The 18,938-nt window shown below is 40.1% G+C and overlaps 1 protein-coding gene across 1 annotated transcript; it reads right to left on the bottom strand.

Annotated features, from left to right (window-relative positions):
• Positions 1-44: 44 nt before the first annotated feature.
• stra6 (stimulated by retinoic acid 6) lies at positions 45-17,884 on the bottom strand. Its single transcript, XM_022754280.1, has 18 exons — positions 17,746-17,884; positions 13,909-14,309; positions 12,402-12,468; positions 11,295-11,377; positions 10,299-10,432; positions 9,543-9,709; positions 8,714-8,839; positions 7,877-7,947; positions 6,285-6,364; positions 6,131-6,192; positions 5,651-5,813; positions 5,300-5,375; positions 4,730-4,863; positions 4,154-4,271; positions 3,769-3,870; positions 3,504-3,667; positions 2,649-2,786; positions 45-1,541 (listed from the first exon to the last, which is right to left on the bottom strand). The coding sequence occupies exons 2-18, from the start codon at positions 13,977-13,979 to the stop codon at positions 1,303-1,305; spliced, it is 1,995 nt and encodes a 664-aa protein (XP_022610001.1). The 5' UTR covers positions 13,980-14,309; positions 17,746-17,884; the 3' UTR covers positions 45-1,302.
• Between the last annotated feature and the right edge of the window lie 1,054 nt (positions 17,885-18,938).

Below are 18,938 nucleotides of genomic sequence, written 5' to 3'. Positions count from 1 at the left end.
AACTCGCGGACACAGAATGAGACACTCCAGGAAAAAAAATAGAGCTCAGGTAGCTATATTATTTTCTAAATTCATTTGAAATGAAAAAAAGTAATCACGCTAATATAATTTGATACAACCAATATAAGTTTGAAATGGATTCTGAAGGAGCTGAATTTGTCATGCTTTTTTATTCCCTCTCCTGTGTATTTTCTAACAAAAGAGGAAACGATATATAGAGTGTGATTTTTGAGGCGTTAGTGTGTTAATGCAAAAGGTAAACTGCTGCGTATGAAAGCGCCGATATAAAGAAAAAAAGAAAAAAAAAGACCTCCTTTGTCTTAATTTTCCTGTCGGTCCAGTTGAGTTCATTTCATTTCGCTCATCACTTCACATCAGCATCACACTATGCATTTGGAGCCTAAGTTTACCTACTCTAGAATGAAATATTCCATATTAATATAAGTGATGAGTGGGAGAAAAAAAATAAACGTTAGCTTCAGTTTTATTTTCACAGTAATCAGGAGGGAAATTTTATATTTTAATTTGACTTAAAAGTCGTAATTTTAAATGTCAATGCAGAGACAGACGGTGTAATGTTGGTGAATATCAGAAACCAGATAAGATTTTACACTGGTAGCAGCAAGTGGTTTAGGACTTAAATGTCTACAGGAAATATAAACAGTTTCATTTGTCTGGTAGTTCCTATTCCACAGGTTATTGTGAATTACGCAAAATGTGTACAATGGAAAAAAGAAAATGCATTACCCAGTCTATGAAAACAATTCATTCTGTAAAGTCATAAATAGTGAAAAGTTCTAAATATAAATACCCTCTTTAAAAAGGATGCTCCAGTGTTTTGCACATCCATGTGTTTAGTTTGGGCAACTACCATTCTGCATTATTTGCACTAGAAGATAATAACAACATATTGGAAAACACATGTGATTAACCTGCCGGTTGAAAAATAACACGAGTGCTTTCCCAAAATAAGCACATAAACGTGTTGAAAATGACGTGTAGTGAGTGTGTTTAGTTGGGAGAGCAGTGCCACACAAGCTTTCCCATCTGACTGGAGACTGTGGCTCTCACACTTGAAACAACCAGAGGAACATGAAGAGCACAAAGTAAACACACAATCTCCAGACAGACAGAAAAGGGCTTCCTGAATATCTCTACACGAGACACTGAGCTATAAGTGCACTTATTTCAACAAATGCAGACACATATACAGTAGGGATTGACAAATAATGTGACTGCAGAATTTGCCCAAAAACCAAGAGACACTTTGAATAAAATCCTTAATCAGGGTCACATTCGTGTTCAATTTCTGGCAGTGGCTTCTGCCTCCTTGGTTGCTGCCTCCTTTTTGCTCCCCTCCTTGGTGCTGCGGTTCAGGCTTCCGTTTAGAAAGCTCTCTGCAGTCTGACGCTGGAAGTGCTTCCTGGTGCCCACCAGGGAGGGGTTGTTGACCAGGGTGTACAGGAGCTGCCAGTGCCCGCGGGCCCTCTTGGCACTGGACACTTTGTGCTGTTTCTTCTCCTGCTGGACTAGCTGGATCCCTGCGGACAGTCAGACATCATTATAGCACCAAAGGTATGTCATATATACACAAGATGTATTCTGAGGATTTTTTTAAAATCTTAACTGGAATGGGAAAAGACTGTCGAAGGCCACCCGGGACCAGCTAGATACTACAGAAAGAGTAATAATAGAAAGCAATCATATTCTAATCCTCTAAGCATGGTACGAGCATATTGGGCTTGCTATTAACACACTGAAAGCTTAAGCCCCTTGGGCTACATGAATATGAAACAGGCAATTAGCGCAGCTCATATATGTATTCAGATACCCCAGAACTAATCTTTGTAATACAATAGATTATTCCTGATAATGCATTGTTCTCTAGATACAAACAGGCAACATCTCCACTGTGCATTTGTAATTGGACTCAGCTGTGACTATACGCCAGACAGAACTGGATTCCACAACAACAGATGAAGCCTGATGCATTTCTCACTATGATGTACGTTCACTTGTCACCAAACGTGTAGGCGACTATAACTCACCTCCTGTTTGAGTCAGTACCATCGCTGCAGAGCAGCAGCCGGCTTTGAAGTTGCTGTTCATATTTTGGGTAAATTGTTGTATATAAATGATATATTGGTTTTATTTGTATTGGTTAAATCTCCAGGACTACGCTGTCGCTTGGTGACAGAGGCTGAGGGGCTCACGCGAGTGTAGGCATGCCAGAAGGACAGCTGATTAGTTTATGACAGATTTGATTGAGACCAGTAGCAGGTCTGTAAATTATTCTAGGGCAAGACTCAATTTGCTCTTGACATATTAAATCAGAGCTGCCAAGCTCTTATTTCTTCTGTGCGCACAAGAAAGTGTTATGATCTGATCCTGCGTTACAGTGACCTGCTACTGAATTTTAAACCCCTCTGGAGAAATTAAAGATGCCTTTAATATAGAAAGGAATGTACTGTTTATCTTTAAAGGATGAGGCTCGCAATATTCAATATCATCCTTATTGTCACAAAAACCATCAATGATCCCACTAACAAGTACTGTCTGTGTAGTCAAAGCCTGATATAGCTCATTCCTCTGTGCCATAGACCTCCACTGATGTCAATATGATGTGGACGGAGTTTTGTGTTACTGACCCTCTTCAGCATCCCGTGACCTCTGTGCAGCATTGCTATCCTGGCCCACAGACTGCAGCAACATCCCGCAGAAGGCCTTCATCACAGGGTGAGACTGGCTCACCTCAATCTTCAGATAATGAGCATAGCAGCGGTAGGCTGCAGACAGACACAGGGAGGAGGAGGGGGGTTACTCTGACTGGGCAAAAGCAATAAACACATAGGACTGCACCCCATGTTGGCTTTGAGGCAATCACACATAATGGCCATACAATCACACTTCTTTTTTTCCTTTTTTTTTTAACCACCTGCTTTTCCTGACAACAGATGTCTTAAATCTGCAGCCGGCTCAGAAATCGGTGCGCAATTAGAGTCCCTTGCACTGCACAGAATACAGATATCATACGAGCTACAGTGAGGTGCTAGCGGGGTAAAGTGGAGAGGATACGCATTTCTGGCCTCTAAGTGGGATCAGTAAAAGTGCATTTACTCATAGAAAATTGCCTCTCTTTAAGCCTCCACAGTGAGAGTGAAAAAAAAAACAGTGACATCTACAAAGGCAAAAGCATGATGTTAATACCAATGAATAACATCATGTGTCAGACTAAAAAGAAAAAGGAAAATGTAAAATATAATTGAGCAATGTAATGTAAGGCTTTCATGTCCCTAGCAATGCTCTGCTGCTAGTTTTTATTTGAACAAATATATAATAGACCTAGAACTGGTGAAGGTGAGACCGCCACGCTACAAGCTGTTCATTACATAAAGAAATATTTTTATGCAGATGACATTGAACTTGACCTGATGCCTTGGTGTGGTCAGTGTGGTAGACAGTTACAATATGGCTCTATACAGAGAGCAGAATATCTTGCTCACCTGGGTCAAATGCCTCCACGTTGCGGTTAAGAAGACTGATGTCCATGCGTCCCATGTGAACAATGTTGAACAGGGCCGTGATGATCATGCGCCAGAGCGCCAGTAGCACCCCGATCAGAACATTGACTGGAAAAAGCAGGTACGTCAGCAGGAACAGATTACCCCTGTGAGATAGGATAGAACGTATATCAGGAAATCAAAACACTTAGAAACCACAAATAAGTGAACACAATACAGACAATATATAGCAACAAATATAGTAAACCTGTTGTCTAGGTCTCGAGTGCCCGCTGTTTTCTTGATGAAGCAAAACCTGGCGGTGATGTGTTGAATCAACACAGCCAAGACAATCATCAGCCAGAACGGCCTGAAGGGACAAAAATCAACCATCAAACATCTCCTGTGGTGATACAAGCCAGACAGAAGGCACTCAAAACATGAGAGCCAAAGTCATTTCTATAGAACATACATGTACATATACAAAGTAGCCTCAGTTATTCATCGACCATGAAACGTTTGAGTTCGTCCGATAAATTTTTGAAGCATTTTCATGGTCGGAACATTAAAATCAACCAAAACTGAAGGTTTTAGTTGCGCCAACAGCCATGTTATAAAAGGAAGTAATGAGTGAGAGATGTAACGATGCTCACCACATGCTCCACAGGAGCTGAAAGAGAATCAGATTCTGTCTGTGCAGGACAGGTATGACGATGAGGAAGACAGCGATCAGAAGGCAGAGGAAGAATACCAAGGTCTGGACGATCATGCCTGCAGGGGAAAGATCAGAGCTTCAGGGCCTCATGGCTTAGACCCTGTCCTGTATCCAACAAATCTACACGGCACACCGACTTCTCTCTCATGTCACACTGAGAGGAGGGGCGAACAATCATTCTTTTCACTGTGTAACCTCACAAACCCTGGTACATCTCTAGCTGGTCACTTGGTTGCTAGAGAGATGCATTTAGATGCATTTTAGTAGTGTGAACAGAATTACTACAAATAATAATGTAAAAGGAAATGATGAAAGCTTACTATGGCTGTTGGCCTAAGTGAGGAACTGCCGTTAGTGTTTTACCCTTAGAGTATCTATGATATACTGTGCATACGCACCCCAGTACTGTATTCAACTGTAGGACACTAAACTTAAAACATTTAGTAGCATCTCCTAAAAATCTTTAAAATCTTTGCTGTTTTCTTTCACTATTCAGTTTGTGCAGGGACTGTACCGATGCAGATGTGAGCAGCCGTAAAGCTGGTGAATCCCATCCAGCAGACCAGTGCTGGCCGGGAAGCCCTGATACTTCTCTGGCAGTTGTAAACATTATAGATGTCTCCTCTGTACAGCCCCTTTAAGTTTGACCTACAGCAAGAAAAACACAATCAAGAAAACGCAGGACTATGCAATACATAAATCACTTTATTGTTAAATGTACAAATTATATAGCAAATTGAAGAGGTAATTTAGCAGGGGATAGGGGCTGAAATGCAATTCAATACTCGACTTGGAAAACGTTTCTTTTAATACAACGTAATTTATGGTAATAGCAGAGCATTTCATGTCTTATCTTAATAGCCATTTTCAATTCCAGCAGCAGTTAACGCAGAGTGAATGCTACTCTGTCTGTCTGGATGATTAGAACTCCATTATGTTATAATAACTCCAGTGTGACCCATTACATTATAATGAAGGAACCAGAATGCAAAGCACATTCATGATTCTTGGAAACTTTGGGAAGAGAATAGAATAAACATGATAGATAAAGAGAGCCACAACACTGTTTTGTTCTTAAACTCACCGATGCAGAACCATAGACCGCATGAGCAAAGCCAGGTTGACCAAGCCAGATAGGGTCATCGCTGAGACAAAGCACACTGCAAGAAAAACATAGCACATGACCTTCAGGTTGTTCACTGTATGAGGATGTCATTCATTGACAATTCGCATGTTATATATATATATATATATATTTTTTTTTTTTTTGCAGCAAGCAATGCAGAGTACAGTAACTGCAGCTTGTATTGGGTGGTTCATGAAAATATGTTAATATCACTGTGGTATATGAAAAGAAGGGTCTGATGTGATTAAACTGTATTCAGAGTCTCTCCAATCACTAAATGGCTGCTTTTGCTTTAATGGTTTCACTCACCTTCTACACACCACATGTAATAAACCACGATTCTGACCACTTCATGTTTGTCTGGAGACAGCATAATCTTGAAGCCAGCTAAAAGGTTGGCAACGTCCTCATCGACTCCTGCACGGGCGGTCTGGAGGGGAGGCACCACTGCTGAGATCAGTAGGAGACCCACCTACAAAAAAAAAGAAAAGAAAAAAAGGACATTATTTACTCATTACTGGAGAAACTCTGAGCCTAGGAGCATAAAATATAATCTGATGATATTCAGAGTATGGAGTTATCGGGCCAAGGTCAGGGGGTTAATTCAGTGCGATTATCACTTTGACCTTATGTACTATGTTATAGTTAACATAATATACCTGTGCAGTGCATGAGTGGAGTGCTGCCCTGAATCAGAATTTTGACAGTTAATGTAATAATAGATCTAGATCTATAATAGATCTATGTAAATCAAAGATCATGAAGTCTAATAGTAGATACGGTATTTACCTGATACAGCGTTATGAATGACACTACACAAGATATAGCCAACTTCAGTGGAAAACGGAAAGCTGTTTAAAAAAACAAAAAATAAAATTTGTTATTAAACTTTAACAGGAGATAACACGTTAAGGAATGAAAGAAACCAAGTTCACATATTTACCTTCCTCCGGTGTATAAATGTACGACTTCACAGTATCAATTATTCTTTGAGGGAGCCTGGGCGTCTCTGTGCTCGATGTGCTGAGGTGAAAAGGTAAACAGAGTTACATATTTAAAGGCTTCGCACACATTCACACAAGTGAGTAGGAAAGATTTGTGAATGAATGAGCCATTTTTTTGCCACCATCTTTGCATACATCAAGTTAGAGAAAAGGTCTTTCTATGAGTCAAACATGCACTTCAAAAGAGAGAGGAAATGCATTATTTCCTGGTGCTAATTCACCATGATAACAAGCTCTGTGTGACTCTGTGTTAGTCATTTGCATCGAATGTACAAGGAAAGATTTACAATCATTTAACCACCAGATATGATTACTTTGCAAAAATACTCCAGATGCTGATCATTGTAGAAAAATTGCCCCAGTGAGTGGATTCTCCTTAATCAGGATTTAGTGTCTAGGACACAACAACAGGAAGAGCAGCAACCTGTTTCCTCTAGCTAGTCTCCCTGCCACTTCATTGTAATAGATATTCTTTGCACATCATTGACCTCAGTTAAAAATTTTCTTTTCATATGGAATAAAGAGACAAAGGAAAGTGGATGTTTTTTTACACCACCACATGGGACAGTCCTGTATTTAGTTAGTAGATATATTCCAGGCTGGGAAACTCTTACACTCACAGATGTGATTTTGCAAACAGCCTCTTCCTGTAAGCTAAAAACTAAAACATCCCGGGGCGCCACATAGTTAAGGGGTCAAGACCCTGACTGTGAATGTCCCTGGTGTGAGTCCCTCATTTCCTGTCATCTCTCTAACTGTGTCTAATAAAAGCTTAAAATACCGACAAGAACATTCTTTAAAATGTAAAAATGTAAAGGAAGAAGCCTCTCCAAAACTTGGTAAAGAAATAGTTCTAAACCCAGAGGTGAATCTGTCTGTGAATGTTCTCATTCGTCCAGGTCATAGTTATCTCTCTTTCAAATTAAATCGAAGGCAACTGGACTTGTATTTGTCTGTGGAAGACGTTTCGCCTCTTATCCAAGCGGCTTCATCAGTTCATCATGTATTGGTCTCTCTAGTCCGCACTAGTCTGACCAGAGGTGAATCATGTGAAATGCTACATTAATCTCTTTTTAATGTGCACATGGAAGATACAGTAAAACAACACTCAGTATCTTTGCAAAGTGACATCCCATTCTGATACAGAGATCATCTGTCTTTTGTTATACACTCGACAGCACCATTTGGCAGAGATACAAGAACAAAACAACAACAAATATGGCCTGAACTGACCCCTTTTTTCCTAGAACACTCTTGTCCTAATTGTTTCCCAAGAAAAGATGGTCACCCCACATTGACATCCACTATTCAATCTGTCCAGGTCAGGACAGTAGGCCTAAACATTTCCCACCAGCTGTTTCCCCATTGAAGTCTGTTCTCGACTATAACTCATAAACTCAATAGGGAAATCAGTACATGATGGAAACACACCAACTCAGAGCTGCACAAATTCTCAACTGAAGAGATGTCAAAAGAAAAACATAGCTATGTAACAGGGTTAGGGTTACTGATAACAGGCTGCAGTTCTCACCTGATTTTGCTGGGCTTCTTCTTCTTGAGCATTTCATTGACATAGTCTTTATAGTAGCTGCTGCTTAGATCCTAAAAGAACAGCAACCATATGAGGAACCACATGACAATAAAATAGTAAACAAGCCGGGATAGTGTGGCAACGCTGAACTAACTGATGTGATTTTTGGGGTCACCAATGTTTCAGTCCATATTCCTGAAATCCTCTGGGAGTAAGTGGTATTAGGTAGTTTAAATTTACACTTTATTTTGTAATCATCAACATGTGGAAAAAGCATTGCTCACAAGCTAAGCCTTACAATAAGGGGGGGGGGGGGGGGGGGGGGGGGGGGGGGGGGGGGTGGGGGGGGGGGTCAGGCAATGGCTTCACCCCGGCTTTGTCACACCCATGCTGAGATTAGCATCAAATAAACACAGCATTGTGTCTCCTCGGTGAAAAAACAAGGCAACCTTTTCATAATCTGATCAAGAACATAACATAAACCAATTACGTCAAATCTACTTAAAATGATTAGGCCACTGGCGTGCTGCGCTGGACTTCACATTTTCCCTCAGCCCAGACTGTATGAGCATGATAAACCCCTTGATTAGCAGGCAGCTTATAAAGGTTCTTCACGTGCACAGGTTGAGAGGAAATGTGCGTCTTAGTGAGATTTTTCTTTTTTTTTTTTCTTTTTTTTTTTTTTTTATAGTTCAGGCTTACCTGAACTTAAACTTCTAATTAACATTGACACTTTTACCCAGTCTGTTATGTAAGCAGACCAAACAATTAGTGCTGTAAGAACTTTGCAACCATCCTGAATCAAACATGCAGGAACTGCTGAAAATCAAAACTTACCTCTGTAGCATTGTTCTTTTCTGTGCCCTTTAAGCCCTTGAATAGAAGAAGGGGATACTGGAAACTAAGGAATGCCAAGCAAGCTATCTGGGGCAAGCTGGAGAAAAGGGAGTAGTGTTTGTGTATCTACAAAGGAATAAAAGAAGATTTTAAAATCAAAGCAACTTGTTTTGGGAGTTTTGGAAAAACACATTAGGAATACATCTTAAAACTATCTTGTATTGACACAAAAAGTGGGAACAAATAGCTTTGTGTATTTTGGTTTGTTTAGAAAGAAATAGTATTAATCAGTAAAATTTATTCTGTCGTTCAGTTCAGCTGAAATGCTCCCTGCAGTGTTTCATCTATGCCAGCTCATAGTGGGATAAACAGACAGGCATCACTTGAAAAAAAAAGAAGAAAAAAAAAGACAACCATGACAATGTGCCATAATGACTGGATGTCTCTCTTATACTGACACACACTAAACTGATTAACCATGAAAAAGCTTCTTGATTAAGACCAACAGACAGTGGAACTAATGGTTGTGAGTTGCAGACATTCATCGCACAGAAAACCCAAACAACAGGAATGTAGCACAAAATCTGGGACTGGGAAAGGTTTAAATCCCCAACCATGTGTCCATCTTTTCAAATCACATCATCTCTTACATATGCAACAGTCCAGCTTTGTTCGGTAATCAATGGGTTTCCAGACCCAAAACAATTCAGCTTTGTCTTTGAAATAATCCTTAAAACTCAGACAGATGGCACACACAACAATCCTTAGACACCAGATTCCACACCAATCTATTAGTTATAAATAAATTGGAATCATTTTATTTGCTTACCAGAGGTGTTTTGGGACAGTCAATCTTCTGCCATACCAGAACACCAAAGTGTGTCCATGACAAGAGGCTGCCAAGCACATAGCCAACTTTATTATGTAAGGTGCCACATGCCAGGAGAGGGTAGTATAGCGCGGGGTAGTAGAATACTCCCAGAATCACCCAGTTCTCTGCAAATACAAACAAGTGTGTGAAAGCTGTGAGCATGTGACATGAGACATGAGGCTATAACTCTGACAACTAATTCTGCTTCACTTCAGCACAGTTTTTGGAGAAAATCTATGGAAACTATGTGTGATTTAAGATCACACAATGCTGAACAACAACTATATTTCCTACTCTGAAGCTTGTCCTGTTCGGGGATTGTGTAAAGTAGCAGGCGACTGACTCCTTACAGTCAATTCTTATGTAATTTCATTTAAGAAAAAAAAAAGCTTCTTGTGAAGCTTACCATCAAACTCCTGAGTCGAAAATAACAGACACACAGAAAGAAATAATCCAATTACATAATACAGATATTTAACAAAAATATTGTTTACAGAGCTATATCTATCCATCTGACTCTGTCTGATCTCCTAACAGATACTTTCTCTTGTCCACTTATTCAAAAGAGGGAAATTTTAATTGCTAAGATAAAATCCAAAATCCAACTTTAAGGAAAATCATGATGAAGAGCAGCTATAGAAGATTTACAATGTGAAAGCGAAAACACTGAATAGACTGATGTTGGATCAGGAAGAACCAAGATGACCTCCTCACGTTTGTTCTCAGAATCTGTTGTGAAGGGGAGGGGGTTTGGCGATATGACCAGGCCCCATAGTTTGCACAAGAGCACTCCAAACACAGCCACTGCCAGGCCCTTGTGCTGTGTATGGTCCAGGAAGTTGACTGGACTGTGAAATCAAGGAGCAGGTATTTAGAGTCCACATGTTAGCAGCCTCACATTTGGATGAAACAGTTATTGACCAGAAATGATCACACTTCAAAGGACCACATAAGTGTTATAAGTGTATAAGACAATTTCACTGTGATTTTCTACCTCCCAGGCTGCCCTTGGCTCCCATTCATGTCAGTGTGATATGAAACTCAACTTTGAGTATTGCACTTTGCTTGAGGCAAGAAAATCCATCACAGTTTTCAAACTCTATTAATCCACAGAAGTTTCACTGAGCATGAAAATCCTTTTTCATTGGCGCCCAGCTCCAGAAACAACACACTCACACCTACAAGTTACGCAGTATGACCAGTGTTATCTGCTGGCCATTGGGCATGTCCATTCAAGAAGGTTTTGAGGTTAATTACTCAACGGTTCATCAGCCAGTCAAAGTTAGTGCCGATAAGATTTGTTGTATTATAATTGAGTTATAAATGGGCTCTTCTTTAAAAACCTTTTGTGGGTGAGGTGACAAACTTCCAAATTCAGACTTTTTCAAAAATCCACGTGTCCTAATGCTCTCAAAAACTGAGCTTGTAATCACAATGCCACCTGCAATATGCATCTCTCATGGTAAATGTTCACTGTTACAGATTTTCCTATCTTAGCTGAAGTGTTTGCATGTTGATCTTCAAACAATACTAAAATGAATGGAAGCCGATAACTGCCTGGAAGACTGGAATTCAATTTATAAATCTTTGAAAAATGATCAATAGTAATTCAATCTAGAGGCAAAAGGTACCAATATCATCCAGCAGTAGTGGGCAGCTATTTCATTGCACATTTAACCATGGTGTTTATTACACAGAAAAGAGTCTCACCTGAGTAAACCTGGGAGTCCTTTCTGTCTGTTGCCCACCTTCGTGCGTCTGGCTAAGATCGCTAGGATCAGCATTACAACAAGCTAGAGGAGGAAATACATCAGTTAGCATGACCTGCACAGCAGTATGCAGCTGTGGACTGCCCAGGGCTCAGGCATCACCCTGTTTCTGTCTAATCGTGAGGGGAGCTGATGCCACAAAAGGCCGAACCTCAGCGTCTCATTAGTGCACCCCGTGGATGTGGTCTGAATCAAGTGTCATCACTCAGGATCACCGACCGGTGAGAGTTCAACGACCTGTCATGACCCGTGACACATTCAGGAAAGACAAGGCTGGGAAGAATTCCTTGCTCTAAATTGGGCCAGTGACGATCAACTTTTAAGTTCTTCTTTAAACAGACATCACAAGGAGAATCAGTGAATACCAAGTAACATCATTATGTAAACATGAGAGGAGGAGAAATCCACACACAAAATATTATGTGCAATTATTAGACTTAGGCCTGAGGACCAAACTGGTAAATCTTCTGGGCTTAATTATTATACATTCAATTTGTATTTGTATTAATCGGTTTGTGTGATGTAACTAGAAATCACTTGCACCAGTCTTAATTTGATATATTAAGTCATCATTGTGGGGTCAGGACCTCCATCAAAAAAGACATTCATTGTTCCTTTTGGGCTGCAAGTGACTGTTTTTTTTATATTCAAGACCAGCAAGAAATGTTTGATATTGTGATGTGAATGCTTTCTCTGATCCTTCCTGAGCCCTGGATCCACACCTGGGTCTGCATCAATAAAAAAAAAAACATTTGTCCAGAACCATTTGTTCCTTGGACATGTTCCACCAAATTTCATTCAAACCTGTTCCATGCGTTTTGAGATAATCTCCTAACTATCAGACAAACAAATGGAGCTGAAAACATAGAGTAACTTCCTGGGTGAAGATAACTAAACAGGGCTGACCTGATATCTCAAAAACCATGATCTCTCAATGCAGCACAAACGCTTTGTTTGATATCATATACCCAATGACTGAATGACAAGGGATCGCAGGATAGGGTGTGATATGTTATGTTATTTTAATCCAATGGGAAAGTGGACTTACAGATATCGCAGTGATGCATATATGGTAGAGCCTGTCATCGGCAGTGGGGTCACATGGAGGGATTATTCTAAAAAAAGGAAGAGAGAGCAAAACAATAAATCCAGTTCTTAAAACTCAAGGCTTTGAGTCACTGAGCTGACCTAAAGTATACCTCCCTAAACCTTTCACACGTCACTGTCAGGACCATTTGTGGGTGGAAACTTTGTAGCTGAAATCCTGCAGCAGAGATTTGCATTTAAACGGATTGGTATCAGCGTGACACAGGAAAACAACAAATGCCTATGTTCACGTTCCTGTACACTAGAGAAGCAGGAATGCCTGGTCATGGGGTAGTAATTACAACTCTTGACAAACAGGGAAGGCATCATACATGAAAGAAGTTGGGGGACTTTAAAATTACTTCATATATTTGACTGCAAGCACGTTGATGGCAGCTTCCAGACTGGATGTTTTGACATTTTTCACAACAGTCTCTTACCTGTCCAAACAATGTGTGGATATTGTAACTTGGCACTCACAGCACAGACTCCGGCACCGCACCAGACCGTTTGTAAATTTCAGCCAATGTTAAGATTCACATTTCCAGAGACCAACAGGACATTTGAGTGTTTACAAAGGCAGAGGAATTGTACCTAAGATAGCTTAGCTTAGTGAGCTACAGTAGTGGCCACACAAAAGCTTTTCAGACCACAACTCGCCACAATGTCTTCATTTACACGACATCCAGACGGTTTATTAGCTAAACATGGCGGCTGGTGATAAACGACACTTGTTCCATCTATTTCTGAGGCCAGTACTCAACAGTTTTACTGTTCGTCATTCTGTACCAATGGAAACATGGTGGATTTTTTTTTTTTTCCAAAAACAAAAGCAACTCAGACGTAACAAATCATCCCAAAAGAACTGACTGGAAATAATTGCATACACCCTGTTGCATTGTGGGATTGGTCAGGAGTAAAGAATGAGTGTCAGTATTCAGAGTTTGGGATCTTATGTCCAAAGTTGCATGGTTTCATGTGCTACATCTTCATTGTCTGTGTTTGGAAAAACAAAAGAACAGTAAAATGTTCAAACAATGAGTCATTTGGGGTTTAATGCACCCAAGTTTTGTTTATACTTTTTTTCTAATAAGTTCTGTGGGCAAAACTTACCAGTTTCTATAACAACCTACATTCTCAAAACATGAAAATGATACAGTCTCTATTATAATATTACAAATAATATGAATGGGAACAAGATCACACACTGACACTGGCTCTGGTGAAGTGTGCCAAGTGTCACTTGATATCTCAATGATAGCTGTATCTCACTGCAGAACTGTTCAGACTTACAAAAGTTGGATTAACTACTAACGCACATTTAAGCATGGACCAATTCATCTTATGAATAACATACAATACAACAAAAATACAACAAACAGACAATAAAAGCACATAAAACTAAGCAGATGGCATTCAGGTCTAAAAGAACTAAAGTTTAGTCCTTAGAAATGTGAGCATGTACTTACTCGACTTCAATTTTGGATGGCACGGGATCCAGGTCTGGGTACTCGTAGTCCAGTAGAGCATCCTTATCCATTGTTCTCTTTTTCCAAACAGATCCAAAGTCTTACAAAGGAGCTGAAGAACTTTTAACCACAATCGGTAGCGATACGGCTGCAATCCCCTTCGACTCAAGGGGCAAAAGTGTCTCCCAAGTCCCAAGTCGGACTCTGCTGCAGAGGTGTCCTTGTTTCCGTGTATTTGGTCTGCTCTCACTGGCACTCTGTTACCCTCCCTCACAAGCTGTACTCAGGTGCCCTGGTCCCACTGTGGAGCTGAGAGTAATGTGACAGGTCCTGGCTGCAGTGTGTTGCCTCCACCCTGCAAAGGCCCTATTTCAGCTGAGGGTTGCCACCACAAGGGGAGCCTGGGGAAGAGAGTGAGAGGGGGGGCAGTGTGTGAAAGGAGGGAAAAATGTGGAGATCTGGGCAGCCAATCTACAAGGCCACCTGCGGCTTACTGGGATTACATCTACTTTTTGCAGCTGTGTTATTGGACCTGTGGACTGAAGGAGTCAGGTGTGCAGAGTTATAAAACTGTGGCCAGGACTGTGTGGGTAGCTGGGAGGGATGAGTCTTTCCTATCAGAGCGGAGTTCCACATTGATAACAGGGAAATTCTCACATTGTTTCCTTCTGTCATGGTTCAGGTACATTTCTGAAAGGTTACCAAAACTAAATCCAGGTAAATCTCCAGGACAACAACATGGAACCAAATAAACATAGTTTCAGTACAACACTCAGACCACAGCTCACCTCACTGCCTCTTCACCTTCAGCTTGATAAGGATCAAGGACGGGTTCATTCAACCCAGTACCTTGTCTTCAGCAGATAAATTAAGATAAATGTTTTCAAGGGCATATTCGTGTGGAAGTAGTTTTAAAAACCAGGTAACCTGTTACTGGGTTATTTAAACATGTAAACTACTAATTAAGATTGTACAAATATAGTGAGAAAAGGGGAAAATCTGTTTTAAACTTAGCACACGATATGTGAGAATGAAATGGATTTAACAATATGTGCAGTCACACTGCCCAGAGGAGGGGAATTCAACCAAAGCTCCTCTAGATCTTTCTTTTTCATTCCAGTGGTGTCTTTTATTAGCTCATCATATGCAAATAATATCCAACAATAAAAATGGACCTCTCTCCATTGTGTGGATATACATTGGAGAGTAGAATTTATAATAGCCAAACATTCCTTAAGAGAATAAATTCAACTTACCACTTCAATTATCACAACTTTTTCAATCAAAATGAAAAAGCACCAAAGCAAAATCTATTGCGTTGTTAATGGATAAACTCAATTTGTTACAGACCACTTAAGTTCCTCTCATTTTCCTGTTAAAAACATTATTGCCAAAATAATTGGTTGATTACTTTATTAGCTGAGCAACAGTAATTAATCACTAACAATTTTCAGCATTTAAGTTGTGTATCAAGCAAAAGTGCCACATAATTTACATTAATTCACTGGTTCTTGCTTTCCAAGTGTTAACATCTTCTGCTTTTTTTCTATTTTATACCACTGTAAATTTTGTGTGTGGGTTTTGGTCAGAAAAAAGGGGCATTTTTTACTATTTACCATTTTTTATAGACCGATTCATTCATTCATTCGGTAGAAAGAATTTACTGGTTGATCCATAATAAGACCTAAAGAAAATTATATTAGATTGTTTATATGTCTTATATTTCAGTGTGAATTGGCACATCTCATCACACCAGGTTGGAGCTGGAATTTCCTCCCTGAGGAACAATTAAGGTGCACCTTATCTTATCGTATTTCATCTTGTCGTCAGCGATGGCTAACTCTTGACTCATAACAAATCTCTGTTGCATATTAAATCCTCACAGTCTAGAAGCACATAGAGGTTAAAAAAAGCAGTTGTCCCATCACACCAGATTTTGAGGTTCATTTCCCCGACATCACAGTTTTAATTATCAGATTTTTTTTTCATTCCTTTCTATTGTATCCTGCTTACCCTCCTCATGATCTCTACCATTGCTTCTTGTTTCTCATGATAAGAGACGGTCTCAAAACAGCAACATTACTTGTTTCTTAGGGGACAGAAAAGCCAAGGAATTCAAGTCAGCTAATAACAGCAACAAGCGTATAAAGAGAGGCAAAATGATCACAGAGGACCTCCGACGTAAGAAAAGCACAAGCATGTGAGTGCTACAAAGACACACTAAGGTCAAGGGTCATAGCAACACCTAGCTCCAATTATTTTCTTTCTTCAACAAGTTGAATAAAGCTACAGCAAACATATTCACATTTCTACGTTTACCACTACATACAGAGCAGCAACACAGCAGGTTGCATATATCTTGTGCAAGATGTCTGCATCAATTCCTGCATTCAGCCGCAGCCAGCTGAGACTAAGTCAGTTTTGCAACACTGCCTCCATGTCAGCATACACTCATTATGCCGGGATTACAGTCACACAACTTTAAAAAGCAACAAATTTTCCCTCCTAACACTCCTGAGAAAACATGGTTTCTCAAGCACATTAAGCCACCAAATCAAATATGCTCCTGAAGAAAAAGCAGCCCAGCAAATAAAGGGGTCACTGAACAAAGAATGCTTTGAACAGTTATAATTACATCACAGAGAGGCAGTTTGATTGAGCCAGACATCTTACTTGTATCAGGTTTAGGAAGTCGGCTCAAAAAGCCCTTTGGTAGGAAAAAATATTAAGCAGAGCCTTGTAAAAACAAACATAATTGAATTACTTATTTACTAATCCATTTTTAATAAAGAGCAACATCAGCAACAGTAACAAGTCAAGCATCCACAAACTAATTACATGTGAAAAGGAAACAGTTTGCAAATAACTCCAATACTTAAAAAAGACATTAAGAGCATCCTTCAGAATTAATGTTTAAATATAAAACAAAATGCTGACACTACCTCTGAAAGTTCTTCATCCCGAATGTGGTTCAAACGTTCATGACGCATCAGTGCTCTATTTTCCATAACTCACTTGAACACATCCATATCATCATCACTCAGGGACTTTTGAGTAGCCCAACTGTTTCTTTAGCCATTAGACTGATTCAATTAATTGTCTGTTAAATGTGTAAGCATTTATGCTCTAGATGTACGAAGTAAAACACACTTATTTTTCATTTGGCACTGTTTAAAACAATATACAGCGGTGAAGCAGGCAGATGCAGAGGCACTGTTGTCCCACTTCCCACAGCCGAGCATGCTTGTCTCCTCTCTGTGAGGTGCAGCTGCAGCAACCGTGCAGGTCCTCTGGATCCCCTGGATTCAGTTTCAAACAGACACATTTCATGCCTTTGAAGTTGAGCTTGAGCTTCTGGCAACAAAGGGACCTTCAGTTTGAGCGCCATGACAGGTAACTCAGTCACTTGTGCCTCACATGTGGTGGAACCATCTAGCTACGTTCACACGAGGAGATGAATGTGTACTGTTTCTTTTTGTGTGTATTTACATTATCAGACCTACACGTGCGCCTTTCAGTGGCAAAGTCGTAAGTATCGCGATAGGAGAGTGTTTTATTGCGAGTGTATTTTATATTACCGACATTGGTTAATCAGTTTTTTAGACTTTAAGATGTTGGTCTACTCATCGACGGCCTGCAGGTGTGCTGCAGCGTCGGGTAGGCATTGAGGGTTGATTAATGTCAAAGAAAGATTTTTAGCACCTACAGCTAATTTCCTCAAGCAATGCACAAGGTTTTAAATAAAGTTTTGTTTGGCACTTTCATTTCCCTAAAACGTCACACCAGACTAGCTCCACATAATCCCCTGAAATTCAAGTTGATATTATAGGACCTTACCTTGTGTTAATCTCGTGCTGTCTGTGTCTTGGTTTGGAGAATTTCAGATGACTTGAGTTTTAATCACTTCCCACCAGACACCCACCTCTGAGAAGTTCAATAATTACATAAACAACACAACAACCTCAAGAGCAACTTTTCCTTTTTTTCCTCCTCCACACCTCATGTGAGAGGCCGAGTGTGTGGTGATGGGACTTTGAACTGTCTCTATCTTGTTGTGGTGAGAGCATCATAAAAGTGCAGCTGCATGAAAACTGAGGAAAAGCTGTTGTGAAACATATAGATGTGATTAATAGGGACAAGTTCAAGTCAAGGCTGCAGAATGCTGACCTTTAGCAATTTATATTAATGAATGAAACTATAGGTGAACGATGCTGAAGCCTCTTTGGATGAAATTATTGTTTTAAGCGTTCATCCCAAAGTATATGTTTGTGTATGAGTTTTAACTGTGTCTTAAAGTTTTGTATATTCAGTGACCTTTGTGACAAACTGCTGGACTTTTTGTCATGTTGACATTTCAGGTTAAGGAGGAGATTCCTGTCATAGTTGCATCAACTCTGCAAGCAGTCACCATGAATTCTGACGCATATCTCTTGATTTTTCAGCAGTTTTGTCACAATGAATAGGAGTCCCATCATGGTGAACGGGAAGTTCTACTAAAATAGGAAACTAGCTGCTGCGCAACATGCCGATGGAGACATCATTCAGACCAACTCTGGATGCGCTGATGTCATTGTGCAGACCGGTGCAGCTAAGGGTCTTCACAGAATAATGTTAGTCTTTACTCTGTGTACAGTAGCATTATTACCTTTGATAATGATGATGATGTTCACCTGAAGATCGAGGTTCTGCTTGTACGAGGCTCAGATAAAGATGTTGATGTCAAAGCTGGTAAGGGGCTCTTTGCCAGACTTAACTTGTTTGATGATGAGGGAGAAGATTTCTATCAACACACTTATATTGTGTCTTTGCTTTGATATACTGTTGATGCACCGAGGGCAGTTGGTGCTCAGTGTCCCTTCATGAAGTCAGACCCCTTGTGAAGAACATCATTAGCTCCTGTTTTGTGGAGACGAGTGCACGGTGGCTCCTAAGGAAGATGAGTGAGGCTCATCTACAACAACACCGGAGACATGTCATTTTCTCTTTTTCCAAACAAAGGAGTTTGGAAATCACACCGGTTCAAATCCACC

Source organism: Seriola dumerili, unplaced genomic scaffold (genome assembly GCF_002260705.1).
Source record: "Seriola dumerili isolate Sdu_G_001 unplaced genomic scaffold, Sdu_1.0 BDQW01000219.1, whole genome shotgun sequence".
Taxonomy (NCBI): Eukaryota; Metazoa; Chordata; class Actinopteri; order Carangiformes; family Carangidae; genus Seriola; species Seriola dumerili.
This window is presented reverse-complemented; position numbering and strand designations above follow the sequence as displayed.

Bases quoted from the DNA above. Each gene is read 5' to 3' on its own strand.
- stra6 (XM_022754280.1), bottom strand. From the start codon at position 13,979: ATGGATAAGGATGCTCTACTGGACTACGAGTACCCAGACCTGGATCCC. The intron at 5,376-5,650 runs GTGAGTGAAACC...TTTTTCTTGCAG, and splicing joins TTACATGTGGTGTGTAGAAG to TGTGCTTTGTCTCAGCGATG. The intron at 4,272-4,729 runs GTACAGTCCCTG...TTTCCCCTGCAG, and splicing joins GGCTGCTCACATCTGCATCG to GCATGATCGTCCAGACCTTG.